This window comes from Actinia tenebrosa, unplaced genomic scaffold (assembly GCF_029948245.1).
Source record: "Actinia tenebrosa isolate PJP-AT-01 unplaced genomic scaffold, QUT_ActTen_1.0 PGA_scaffold0__85_contigs__length_37466705, whole genome shotgun sequence".
Lineage (NCBI taxonomy): Eukaryota > Metazoa > Cnidaria > Anthozoa > Actiniaria > Actiniidae > Actinia > Actinia tenebrosa.
Window position 1 is genome coordinate 30,215,421 of NW_028292569.1, and position 14,234 is coordinate 30,229,654.

The window sequence follows — 14,234 nt, forward strand, 5'->3', positions numbered from 1 at the left end:
TGATGTCTGTTGCTTGTTTTTCCTTTTCTTCAAGATCCTTAGCTCGAGCTTCGATAGGGTACAACTTCGTTAGTGGTCTTCTCAGTTCCCATTGTTTTCCTTCTCTTGTAGTTGTCTTTACGATAGCAGCTCGGTTCTTTCCATCTCTTCATTCGATTAACTTCACGATTCTTCCAATCTTCCATGTTTTTCGTGGCGTCTTCTCTTGATAAATAGATACTATATCTCCTTCCCTTGCACCACTTGAATGATTTCTTCTTTCCTTGTAACGGTAATGTTCTCTTAGCTCAGTGAGGTATTCCTTCTGGCACCTGCACCAGAATTGATCCAATAATTTCTTTAAATACAAACTTCTTTTGTTGAGATCCCTTGGTCCATCGACCACTATATCGTCACTGAAAACGTGTGGCTTGTCTGGTTGTGACATAAGGCGTTTTCCTATGAACAGGTGTGATGGTGTCAAGACTTCGTTGATCTCGTCATGAACATAAGTAAGGGGTCTTGAATTCAGAACTCCTTCCATTGCTATCAACGTTGTGAGAAACTCTTCGTAATTTAGTTTTGCACGATGAAATTGTTTCCTCAAGGGTCTCTTGACTGATTGTACTAATCGCTCGAATGAATCTCCCCACCATGGGGCTCTCTCGACATTGTACCTCCATTCGATATTCTTTTCACGCACAAACTTTTTGAGTTTTCTGTCCTTAAATGTCTTGCCATTGTCTGATAAAATGAATACTGGTGTTCCACGTCTTCCGATGAATCTCTTAAGACTTTGGCCAGTGTAAAGACAGTCATTGAGACTTGGCCCAACATTTTTGGGTCCCTTGCTAGAAGCATCATAGACAACACGAAGTTTTGTAGTGGATCGATCTGATCGCATTACTTCTCGATGAAGTAGGTAGTGAACGTGCCCTACCTTTTCTCCGTCATTCGTGTCTGTCACTCTTTCCAACACTCCTTTCTCAATTTGATCCTTGATTACTTCATCATATTGTTTCAAAGTTTCTGGTTCCTTACGGAGTCGTGTAATCAATGAATGTAGACGTTTAACTGATGTGCTGTGATTGTCAGGGATCATAGAGTGTCCATCTATGAACGGTAACTTCACTTGATAAATTCCATCCTTGAATTCAATATCTTGGATAGGTTCCTTGATATTTGGTTTGCTTCCTTTTAACATACACATACCAACCATTTCAACGTCTCAAAACTGTGGACAAGGATGTGTTTCCAATACTGTGTCACTTTCTATCAAGGAACTTGCATCTATTTTGAGTACATGAGTAGATAACAGGTTTGTAATTTCATTTCCATTTACTTGCCTGTTAGAGTTCACAGGTCCAGAGAGGGTCCATCCAAGCTTTGTGTTGATGGCGATGGGTCCTGTGTCTCCTCTTTTAACTTCTCCGATGCAGGCTGGAATCGCCTGGATAGAGTTTTATGTGATTCTGCAGACAGTCTAAGGAATGAAACTCAACATCTTAGACGCATGTTTCATAAGAACAATTACAGTGATAAGTTTATTGATAGCAACACTAATAAACCTAGTAGACCTAAAAATAACCCTGATGACAAGGCTAATACACCAAAAGCCTTCATTTCACTACCATACATCAGAGGTACGTCAGAGATCATATCACGCATTTTACAACCACATAACATCCGCGTGGCTCATCGACCTGTATCCACACTCATTAGACCGATAGTTGGGAAAGCACGATGGCAGCGCAAGCAAAAATGAGAAAACCAGAAAGTGTACAAGTGTATGGATTAATGTTTTCCGTAAATAGGTCTCGGAAAGACCACTCAAGTAATATGAAATATGTACAACTTCACTGTAAATTTGAACGGCATCGCTGGGATTAAATAATTCAGTACAAGGCATCTTGGTTGGAACTTAATCAGTCAAAACGCCACTTTAATCGGCTTCTTCCTTTGGATTCTGATTTAGGTTAAGAACTTCATGGGTAAGGAATCTAGTTTCATGCATGTTTTTATGGTTATTGACTGGATCTTTTATGTTTGAATTCTAATAAAATTCGTATTAACCATAACTGCATTTGATTTGATAGTTCAGGATCAATGGATCTTTTCGTAGAATTTTGCACTTTATATGATTCGTGACTCGGACAATTTCAAAACTTTGAAAACACTTGTGAATTCAATCCTTAATTCATATAGATAGCAGATGATACATAGGGTTCCGTATAAAATCTAATCTGTTTACGTTATGTCAGTTGTCGCGCACAAATGACTGACTGGGGGCGGGGTTGCGTATTTTTTGTTGGCTGCGGAAATTCAAGGCTCATTGAATGATTGGAGATTTAGAAATTAATATCGGGTATAAAATCCAAATTTATAAAAGTTCAAACAGTAATATAATGTTGTGAAAGGATCACTTTTATTCGTCTGCTCAAAGTTTAATTTAGCTGCTCAAAGCAGTATTCTTTGCTGGGAAACTGGAAGGTTGGTATAGGCTTTCGGCGAACGTTTGGTGGTGGACAGAAGAAAGCTGCGTCTAGATGTCAGGCAGGAGAAAAATGTTTAAAAAATATTAAGATTTAAGCCAGTCGAAAGTATAGTGTTCTTCTGGTTTTGATGATTTGTAGTTGTGTTCTCTTGAGTAAACCCAGCAGGACTAGATGCTGCTTGAGACGATGGCTCCAAGATCTTTTTTCTCTTGTGCTGGAAGATGTTCTTCTGTCCCAAGACAGTGCTCATAAGATGTTGGACTTTTTCTGCGTATCAAAGTCAAGGTTTTACATTTGGACACGTTAAATTTGATGTTATTGCTTCGACTCCAAGAGTGTCAGTGCGTGTTGAAGGTCCTTGTTGCAGTCGTTTACAGATGTAATTTTCCGTAACAACTTTGTTTCGTCGGCATGCAAAGCAACCGCATATTTCCGCTCTCGGATGACTTCATGGAAGTCATTAATAAAATTAAAAATCAAACTGTCTTTGGGAAATAGATCTCGTGACTACTACCCTGTACTCTTTCTGTGTGCATTTTGTTGACTTACTTTCGTAATTACACAGATCAACAAAGTAATTCTCTCGATTGAAGTACTCAAGCAATTTAAGTTATAAAATGAGTATCAACTAAATGTTGTATACGTTCAGTTTAGTTACTCCTTTCACAAAGGGTATAGTAGCTAGGCATATCCCGCTTTCCATTGTGGTCTCTTCTTTTCACTGCAACTTCTCGTCTTCTTTGTTCCTTTATTTTCTTATAAACCCCTTTGGAGGAAAATCGGAGAAAAACCCTCGCCGCAAAAGGAAGAGAGCAAGACAATAAAAATTAAACACTCTTCACATGTGGCGTCCGCCAAAAGTCCAACGTATTACCGATGCACCACCCTAGCCTCGCAAGATGGTTAGGTTAAGAGCCAAGCAACCGATCAACAGACCTCCTCGGCTCTGACGTAATGTTGTCCCATTTCAGACCACGTGTCATTCCCTAGGGTACCATTTCTTTGTTTAAGGTTTGCGCTCGGTTGCACATGAGAAGACACATGAATATGGATACAACTCAAACAAAAATTATTATTCTCAAGGGAATGACACGTGGTCTGAAATGGGACAACATTGCGCTCGTACGCTCCAGAGCCGAGGAGGTCTATCAATCTAATGGGTCACTGGCTAATATGCTAAAATTAGACGCACTTAGCTACAAGACAAAGCCGTGGAATTGCCTTAATTCAAATTCTTCTACTCAGTTTGCATTAATATTATTCTTTTGCAAAGCTTTCGAGACAAGCAATTATGATGATGATAATAATAATAATAATAATATTGATAATAATAATGATAATAATAATAATAATAATAATATTATTATTATTATTATTATTATTATTATTATTATTATTATTATTAATAGCAATAATAATAATTAAAAAACTTAAAAATAATGCAGAATTATTTCTAATCATTTTATTTATTGTTTTTTAAAATTAAATAATTAATTATTATTATTATGTATGAGCGCTCAATGAATATCGTCATAAGATGCACTGTAGAAATAAACGCTGGAGTAATCCAGAATTAATGAATTTTTAGAGTTAGATCCATCTTACTCATATTTATCTCAAATTTAACATATTATCATATAGTAATTTAATCAGGCAATTAAAAATTACCTGTTTTCAAGAGAGATTTACAATTGTATATGTAGCCGACAAATGGTAAAATAAAGTTTTCATTATTACTATTATGAAGGTTTTAGATCCTTATGCAAGAGCTCTATGACTGAAATAATTATTTTTATATGAGTATCTTCTACGTGCAGCAAAGGTGCTCGAAGGAACTAAAGAACTGGAACAGGGCCAAAATAAGCTGGCATTTTTTCCTACCTTGTCTCAATTTCCATACTCGGAATCGTTGTCATCTTATTTTTCTTCCTTTTGTTATTACTATTTTATTTTTTACGTTAAGAAAAAAATTATTCCAATAATAAGTTTATTAATTGCAATATACATATGTATTTTGTTTTCATTTGCTCAGTTCTATGTGCCTTTTTACTTCGCTTTCTGCATTTGTTCCAGCATTTTCCATACAAATTAGTTAAATGAAAATATTTAAACGCAAAATTGTTTTACTGTTATTTCTTAAGTATGGAAATGAAATTTTGTTTGTCATCATATTATGACAGTCCTGTGCCACCGTCTTTACCGCCTTTTGGATTCCGAAAATACATGCCAACAATAGCAACAACAATAGCATTGAAAAAAACCTTCATCCTAGTCATGCGCAGTGGAACTGTTAAGTTTTATTAACGTCGATAAAACTGGCAATAAATGTCATCAAGTTAGCAAATTAAATGAACGCAGTCAGTTCCTTTAAATATACTTCCAGCCAAAGGAAACGACATTCAAAGTGATATTGTATTCTGTATTTGACTTTCTTGCAATATTGAGGGAGCACAGAAATATATGAACAGCAATCAGAGAAAGCGATAGATAATAAGGTAAGTAATCTACTTACTGTGATATTTCTAACATGAATAGTTTATAATACTATATATGTTTAAAATCAGTTATTTCTCTAGTAGTTATTGCGGAATACATGAAATAGTAATCTTTTAGCCGTTTGAATTTGTTGTCTGAAAGCAGACATTTTGTCGACCGACGCTGTTATGCGACGTTGATTGCATTTGTTGTCGAAGAAAGCAGTGGGGTTTTGTCTAATTGTTTCGTAGTTTCAGTAAAACTTCTCTGCTACCAATTCGGTAACATGGTGCAAATGAACCAAACAAAAGCGTTCGCACGGGTATATATACTGCAATAATAAATCAATAATATGAATCATTCGACACATGCAGTTAAGCTTCGTTTGTGTTTTCGCTTGTTGGACATAGTCGTTAGTTTTCCTTTTCGCTCGTTTTTGCGAACCGCACACAGACAACATATTTCTAACAAAGAAAACGATCCTACTATCGAGATGGAATTTCGAAAGAAAATAAAAAAACTGGAAAACGTTATTTTTTTATTACCAAGAAGCAAATGACAAAAGTGAATTTACTTATTGTTGCATAAAAACAAGATATTTACATAAACGAATCTCAATTTCTGGTGGGAATTTTAATAATTTATGAATTTGTAGTAAACACTCGAAGACTGGGCGTCTGAAAAAAGCCTAATAAGATGATTCGAAGTTTGTTCACTAGCCATTTCAGGCGTTGATATCTTATATCAACTTGTTTTAAGGCTCGAGTTTGAAATAAATTTTACCCGAGAAACATTTGAAGTAATTATGGATGAGTTAAATTCTTCAATGGAGGAGGCTGAATTAAGTAAAACTCTGAAGAAGCTACAAACATTGGAAGCCGAGAAAGGTGATATCGTGTTAGGGTTTATAAAAGAGAAGGAAATCATTGAAACTATTCACCAGGAACAATTACAGCAGCTTAAAGTCAAACACGAAGATGAAATACAAGCATTTCGACAAGAATGGTTGAAAGAAAGAGAAATGTTATTGCAAGAAAGTGACAGTAGACAAGTGGATGCCGAAAATCGTAATGAAAAAAAGACGAAAGATATTAAACAAGAATTGATAAAAAAGTCGCAAGGAGACGTCAAAGAAACAGAGGAGGAATATAGGAAAGACAAAAGAAAACTTAGAGAAGAATACGAGGCGGTAGTTTTAGAAAAAACGTCTGAAATCGAAGAGTTGTATCGCGAAAACTGCATTCTTCGGTCAAAATCGGATCCGGCTTCGTTTGAGGACAAAAATAAAGAGTTTAAAGTCATTATTAATAAGCTTCAAAGTAAGATAAATGGTTTAGAAGAGGATAAGCTGGCGAAAATTATGAAGCTAAAAAATGATTTCGAGGTCGAAAAAGCAGAACTTGAAAGGAAACAGGTTCGAGAAAAAGCGGAGTTTGTGAAGAAACCTACTTTCAAGCATGACCAACAAAATACTAATAATGAAATCGAGAAAAATAAATCATTTTTAGCTTGCAAACAAGAAATGGAAGAAAAGATTGAAATTGTTGAGAAATTGTGGGAAGAACGCAACGCCGAAGATCGGCAAAGACTGAACACTCGGTTAGAAAACGAAATCGCAATGCAGAAACGAAGATTCGCGGATGAGTTGCAAGAAAAGTTGTCTGAAAGGGACATGACAATCGAGAATTTAGAACGAGAGATAGAAGAGTTGTCAAATAGTGTTCATGTTGAAAGGTTTGAGTTGGCTAAGGTATATAACCGTGAATTGTCTATTCTTAACAGATTGGACTCGCCAACAAAAGAAGATATTGAAGTTGCACTTATCGACGAAGTAGCAAAGTTGCGTGATGAACAGCAGAAGGTAATCAGAAACTTAGAGAAAAGAAATAGGAGAAAAATGAGAGATTTCAAGAAATCTCAGAAGCCTTTGGAAGAGATTGAAGAACAACATCAGAATGAACTTGAAGAGCTAAGGAATAGCTATGAAAGAGGGAAGGAAGAGTTTGAAGCGAAACTAAGAAACGAACAACTCAACCTTTTGAAAAGTTTTGAGTTCGAGAAAAATGACATTGAGAGGTACTTTAAGCAACTCATGGATGGGCGGGAAAGCGAGTTCCAAAATGAAATCCAGGAATTAAAAAGCGACCACGAAGAAGTAAAAAACAAGCTAAACATTTTCGAAAAAGAAAACGTTGAATTAAAAAGTCAAGTCGTTCAAGAAAAAGAGCGAAATGGAGAGCTGTTTGATAAGCTTCAAGAATGTGAAAGTCAAAATGCAAGATTAAAGGAAGAAATAGAAAGAGACAAACGGAACTTGCGCGAGCCAGTTAAAGACATCAGTGCAGTTGACAGCGACAAAGAAGGCCTCAAGCGAACAGTAGAAAAGTTAAGTAGTTTGAACATCCAGCTTACAGATGAAATGGAAAAGGAGAGAAAAAAATATGAAAATCTTTTGGAGAAAGTTCATGAGCTGGAGAAAGATCAGGATCGTTTGGTGACACGATCAGAAGCAGACGAGCTCCAATCTTCTGAATCTGGATTTGAGTTATCCAGCTCTTCAATAGAAAAGCCAAACAAGAATAGTAGAGACAGCTATACAGATTTATCCTCAGTGCAAGAAAAGAAGTCTGGAGATCCAAACAAAGAATCAAGCAAGGAGGATTTAGATATGCAAATGAAACTGCAGGACAGTGTCCAGGAATATCTTCTTGAGATTAAAGTACTGCAAAATGCTATGGATGAAAAGGAAATGGAGATTAAACAACTGAAAGTCACCTTTGCCAAAGAAAAATCTGATCTTCAAGGAAAAATCCAAGACTTGATTGATTCACTGAAAGGTGCTGTGAATGATGAAGATGGCGCAGATGAAGAAGATCTTGAAGAACTTAAGTCTCGTTACAAGAAGCTTACAGATTCTATTAACCAGGTTATAAAAGATCTAGCTGATAAACCAAATAATCCAGAAACATCCGAAGCGTCCAATCAGCCAAGCACTTCAGAGCCCTCTAGCGAACAAAGAGCTAAAGGTTTTGCAAATGAAGTTAATGCCTTAGACGAACTGATAAATGATAACTTTCACACTGAAGTCAAAGAACAACTTGGCAAGAAGCTGGATGCAATCAAGAACAACATTATAAGATCACACGAACTAGAAAAACTGGAGCAACAAAGAAGGCACGAACAAGAAAAGAATAGGTATTTGAAAGAATTATCAGACGAGAGAAAAAAGGATTTGGATGTTTCAGGTGAGGTATGGAATGCTGTGTGTGAAAAACTTGGACTTGATATGGAAGAAAGCAGCGAGAAACTGAAAGAGATTTTACAGGGAAAAGACGATGCAAATGAAAATTTGACCTCACAGAATATAAAGTCGACTGAAACACAGGGCAAGTCCGATGATGATGGGAATTCCGATGACAAGGACAATAAAATGGAAAGAAGTTCTGATCTCGAAGAATTAGAGATATTGAAGGAAGAAAATGAAAGAATGAAGCGCACACTAAATGAACTGGAGAAGCATTACGAGAAGGATAAAGAAGAATTAATGGAAAAACTACAAATGCAGCACAAAGAATTTGTCCTTTCTTCGGAAGCCGAAGTCATTGAAAATCTCATCAAAGAAAAATCAGCTCTGGAAGAAGCATCCATCATTGAAAGGTTCAACCTGGGTAGGATATACTACATGGAAATGCAAGATGAACTGGACGAAATTCTTTCGCAGAGGAAGGAGGAAATGGACAAAGAGCACGAGAAGGAAAAGTTGAATATTTTACTGAAATTTAACAAAGATATAGCCGACCTTCACAAGCTCTTAGCTGATAAAGATGAAAATGAAGTGAAACTACTTCGAGAAAAAAATGGATTGGCAAAAAAGATTTTAGAAGTCCAAAGAAGAACACCAGGAACCGAAGAAGAGAATGATGAAAATAACAACATCAATAACATCAATACCGAAGCCAAAAAGCTAGAGGCTTCGTTGCCATTGAAAAAAGAATTGGCCGACTTACAGCGACAGAGACAAGACGAGCACGAAGCAAGTGTCCAGAATCTTGAAAAGGCAATCGATCTTATAAACGACCTTCTGAATGATAAAAAGAAAACTGATGTTGCTTTTCACAGGCGTTATAGCTTTGCAAGTGCATCAAGCCAATCAGATGAGGTTATTCGAAATGATTCGCCAACTGATGAAATAGCTCCGGCGTTAGTCCATGAGTCTGTTTTATCCGATGAAGATATACGCACCAAAGAGGATCTTCAAAGAGCACTTGAGAACCTCATTAGCCATTGTATATCAAAAGAAAACGAGGGCGCAGAATCAGATACATCTTCAGGCGCAAGCTCCGATTTTGAGTCTGAGCCTAACAGTCCTCCTCCTGAAAACGAGGAAGGAGTGTCGGATTCAGGAGCCGAATCCATTGAAAGCCAGTGCGTATCAATAAAGAAGGCTGATCTGGAATTGGCGATGAACTTAGAAAGGTTTAGCTTGAGCAGAATATATTACAATGAATATAAAGATAGCCTAAAATCCGCCCTCAGAAAGTTAGCCAAAGTCAAGGACATGAATCAAGATCTTGAAGATAAGTTGACAAGTGGAATAAGAGACCTTGTTAATAGGACAATTTTTGGTAAAATGATGGTGCAATCAGTTGATATAGAGACGCAGACTTTTGAAGTCGAGGATCTGGTAAAAAGGCCATTGTACAATGCTTCTGATAACAATGACAAGGACATTCCACTGGACACATCTCCTGAAGTCTCAGAAAAAGAAGACTTAAGCGACTCATCTGAAGAAAACGATGATCAGTTTAAAAATGTGAAGCAAGAGAGAATGTCTAGAGATGTTTTCAACGATACTGCCAAGGAGGATGACATTACACAAACTGAAGAGCTGCTAAATGGCATCAACACTGCAGAGCAGGCAACTGAAAGAAAAAGAATAGAAGACAATGAAAATGTGAAGCAAGATAACATGCTTGACACTGCCATCAAAGAAATTACTAATGAAGATGCCAGTACGCAAACTGATGACTTGCAAGAGCACATGAAGACTACAGAGGAGGAAACTAAAGAAAAGGAAGTAGAAGGCAAGCAAAACGAAGAATTAAAAAGTGAGATTTCTCAGAAAGAAAAGAACTTCAAGAAGCAATCTGCCGATAGTTCATCCAAAGTCTTGCCAGGGAAAAACGACGAGGAAATTGATAAAGAACTTACAGAAACGGACTCAAACACCAAAGAAGAGGAAGCAAAAGTCCTTGATTCAATGGATAAAGACACGGAAGACACGGAAAAAGCTGATATCGAGCAAGAGCAAGAACTCCATGGAGAGGAGAAACCGATCGATGAAGACAAAGACGCAACAGAAAACAAAGAAAAATCTGAGCAAGACCAAAACGTTAACTTTGAAGATGAGAAACCACAAAAGCCAGAACTGCATGAAGACGATACACCGATCGACAAAGACGCAGCAGAGAACAAAGAAAATGCCGAGCAAGACCAAAACGCTAGCTTAGAAGATGAGAAACCACAAGACACCACAAAAGTAAAACAATCAGATAGTACTGATGATCAAAACCAGTTATCTAAGGATCAAGAAGAAACAAGCGATGCTGATTTCCCTATCAGCGGTAAAGAGGAACTTGTGGTGGATGACCAGCAACTTGACGAGTCTGATGTCGAAACGCTGAAACGCGAAAATGAGAAGCTGAAAGATAGGTTTGATATCTTAAAAGCTTTAGTTGGAAGATGGTTCGTCGAGGAAATTCCCGAGTTGAGATCCGTGAACAACACAAAACAAGTGGAAGGGGACAGCAGATCTGACGATCTTGGAGACAATGAACTTAAGGAACTTCGAGAAGAAGAAAAGTGTTTTGCAGATGAAATAAAAGCTATAGAAAAACAAATCGCACAGCTCAAAGATTTGAATGATGCAAACAACAAAAAGGAAGAAGAAAAACTGAACGCTCAAGAACTGCTCGCATTGAAACAGCTTGAAAAAGCTGACAGAGCCTTGAAGAAGGAGGAGGAGAAAGATTTGATCGAACTTCTTAAAAAGGAGAAAAAAGAGGTTTGTAAAAAATTAGAGGAATTAGACATGGAAATTAAAGAACACGAAGATCGGATTTCAGATGATGAGAAAGGTCTCTTTGAACTGATGAGTAAGAAACTCAAGCTTGAAGAATGTGTTGCGCTCAAAGCGAGAGAACTTGACAAGAATCAGAATAAACTTACACAGATGCAAGACGATACAGAGAAAGAGAAAGTAGAAGAGGCTGTCCAATGTCTTGCAGAACAGAAAAAGGTTCTTGAAGAACTCCAGATGTCTTCCTTATCTACTGGTGCGCAAGAAAAAAGTTACACTTTAAATCAACAACCAAGTGAAGTCAGTGACCATGACACCATGAAAGACGTGGCTGAGCCAAGTAATTTGCCTCTTACGAAGGCTCATATACCTCCACATGTACAGCAATTGATTAAAGCAAAAAGCAACGAAGATAAGAAAAACAAAAACCTTACTAAGAGTATCGAAAAAGCTTTACGAGATAAGGAGAGATATAAAAGAATGGCTGAAGATCGCCAGGATAGGCTGAGGCCTTTCATCAAGAAAAGAGAAAAACTACAGAAGAATCTTAGAGAAAGAGAAGGAATTACTGCAGAAGGAGGCAAAGACAAAGTTTCGTCCAACGTTGAAAACAGAGACAGTGAAACACCAAATGAAAAGACAGTACCAAGTACCAAGGTGGAAGACATCGAAAAAGAAATGATGAAAATAAGAGATGAATTATCTTCACTAGGCAAAAAAGCTAAGATTCCTCTTGCAATGGAAAGCAAAATAAATGTACTACCTCATAAGCTGAAGGAACTAGGATCGGAAAAAGATATCGTCGATCAACAGATAACTGAGAAACAATCTCTGATCGAAAATCTGGGAAGCGAGAAGACCACAGAACTGTTTGACCTTCTTGAAGCAAAAGCTGAGCTAGATGTCAAACGGATCGAACTTCAAGAAGCTTTTCCTAAAGGTTATGAAGAATTACCTCACGAAGTGCAGGAGGCTTATGAATTGGCATGCCTGAAACAAGAATTCAAAAATGCTTTAGACGTACTAGATCAAAAAATTAAGGATGAAGAAAATGATTTTAAAGAAGCAGTAATCTATCAGAGACAAGGAAAATTGGATGATTCCCATTCAGCTATTGGACCTATGATCGAACGCAAGCAAAACTTAGTTCTTGAGCTTGAAGAAATTTCAAGTAAACTTCCTTGCGGAGATGAAGCTGAATCAGTCAATGCAGAGGTCGCGCAAAGTAGAGCTGAAGATGCAAGTGAAAGAATACATGCAATAGAAGATCTGTTGAGAAAAAATGAAGGTAGCATAAAAGATGAGCCACTACGCGCTGCAGCGGAATTAAGAAAATTAATGGAAAGAAAACAAAATAAGACAGACGAACTACTTAAAGCAGCTGATGCGTTGAAAGAAAAGGTCAAAACGGCCGAATTAAAAGAAAATGCACTTCAAAACATTCCAGATTCCATTCTATCGGCAATTACTGTGGGAAAAGAAACAGACGAAGAGAACGAACTTTCATTTGAGACTGTGGAACAAGAGAACGAGATTAAAGAAATATGCATAGAGCTTCAGTCTTTACAGAGTGAGGGAGAAGACACAAAAGAAAAAGAGGATGAGCTTATGAATGTCATCGAAAAGCAATCCTTAAAAGAAGTCCAACCCGCATCGGTCAAGGAGCAAGAAAGCACAGCTTTCTGTCCAATTTCTCCTTTGGTTTTCCCTGAATACAAGGCAACCAAATACGAACTTCAAAATATCAAAGAGAAAATGGAAGCCATCTTAAATTGTCAAAGTGCAGAAGAAAACATGACACCTGAGTTAAATGATTTAAGTTCTTTATTCCAAAAGAAGGCAGAAATTGATAAAAACATTAAGGAATATAAAGAAATTGAGGCTCTCTTAAACCAGGAACGAAAACTTGCCGAAACTTTAAAGACAGCTGCTGATAAACAAGAGCTGGAGGAAATTAAGCGGATAATTGAGCGTAAAGAAGAAGAAATCGATAAACTAAAATCTAAGAGTAACGAGGTTGAAGAAATGTTAAAGCAGTTGAACGATGTCAAAAACAACAATAAACAGAATGATGATCAAGTGATACTGGACATCCAAGAAGCTATCGAAGATACCGAAAAACGTCTACTTGAAGCGCAAGCAGAAAAAGAACGTTATTACAGTAACTTCAACCAGGAGCAATCAAATGTCAAAGAAGCAATGTCATCACTTGAAGATGAATTGGAAGAAACTAGGGAAGAAATGGAATTTGTTGAAAACGAGCTGGAGGGTATGCGTTCCATTTCGGAGGACGACAGTGCTGTCTCTCCTGAGTTACTCGAGCTGACCAAGCTCCTACATTCACAGAAAAGTCTGAAAGATTATATGCTTGAGATAAATACAAAGTTTGACGACTGTGACGATAGTTCTAGACCTTCTATTGGTCCAGAAGAAATCCAAGCTTTAATAGATGAAAAACGTGATGCTGAAAGAAAATTAAAAGAAATACAAGAAGAGAAATCCAAATTTGAGGTCGAATTGCAAGATGAGGATATCCAAGAAACCTATGATTCCTTGTGCAAAGAAAAGGCTAGGCTTGATCAAGCACGAGAAGATGTACTGCATAAGATACATGGTTCTAATGTATTTGCTCAAATGGCAGGCGAATTAAAGGAAGAAGAGCCAAGTGAGAAGGAAAAAAAGTATTATTCCCAAGCTTTAAATCAAATGCTGTCTGATCAAAAGACGTTAATAAAGCTTGCTGAAGAAAACGAGAAATTAAAAGAAGTTGCATGCAGACAGAGGGAACTGCTAGAAAACCTCAGTAACAGCATATCTGCTACACTAGGAGACGACTTGGCTCATGCTATTACATCTGATTCACAATCTGGATGAAAAAGAGCATATCCAGCTACCAAGAGCCATAATTGACAGAATAGATAGTAAGGACGAAACGCTAGCGGAAATAATGAGCGAGTTGGAAAACGAAAACAAAAGTTAACTACTCTGAATGTGGACCTTTCAAATGAGCTTGACTGTCTCAGAGAGAATATGGGTGAAACGTTGTCGGACGCCATATTACAATCCAATAGCCAATTACTTGAAAATAAGTTGATGGCTCCCATGGATGAAGTTATTAGCGCAGATAAGACGGTGGAAGAAATCCCTAGCAGAACAAAAAGACGCTCTTGGGAGCACTGAACGATCTCATTGGAGAGAATCGTAAT

General features: G+C 37.2%; 2 protein-coding genes across 2 annotated transcripts; both read left to right on the plus strand.

Annotated features, from left to right (window-relative positions):
- The first annotated feature begins 4,741 nt into the window (after positions 1 to 4,741).
- LOC148914051 (uncharacterized) lies at positions 4,742 to 13,902 on the plus strand. Its single transcript, XM_089026096.1, has 2 exons — positions 4,742 to 4,969; positions 6,732 to 13,902. Exon 2 carries the CDS (start codon positions 6,847 to 6,849, stop codon positions 13,900 to 13,902), a length of 7,056 nt encoding a protein of 2,351 aa, XP_088882222.1. The 5' UTR covers positions 4,742 to 4,969; positions 6,732 to 6,846.
- LOC148914052 (uncharacterized) lies at positions 5,755 to 6,814 on the plus strand. Its single transcript, XM_089026092.1, has 2 exons — positions 5,755 to 6,716; positions 6,805 to 6,814. Exons 1-2 carry the CDS (start codon positions 5,755 to 5,757, stop codon positions 6,812 to 6,814), a joined length of 972 nt encoding a protein of 323 aa, XP_088882218.1.
- Positions 13,903 to 14,234: the final 332 nt, after the last annotated feature.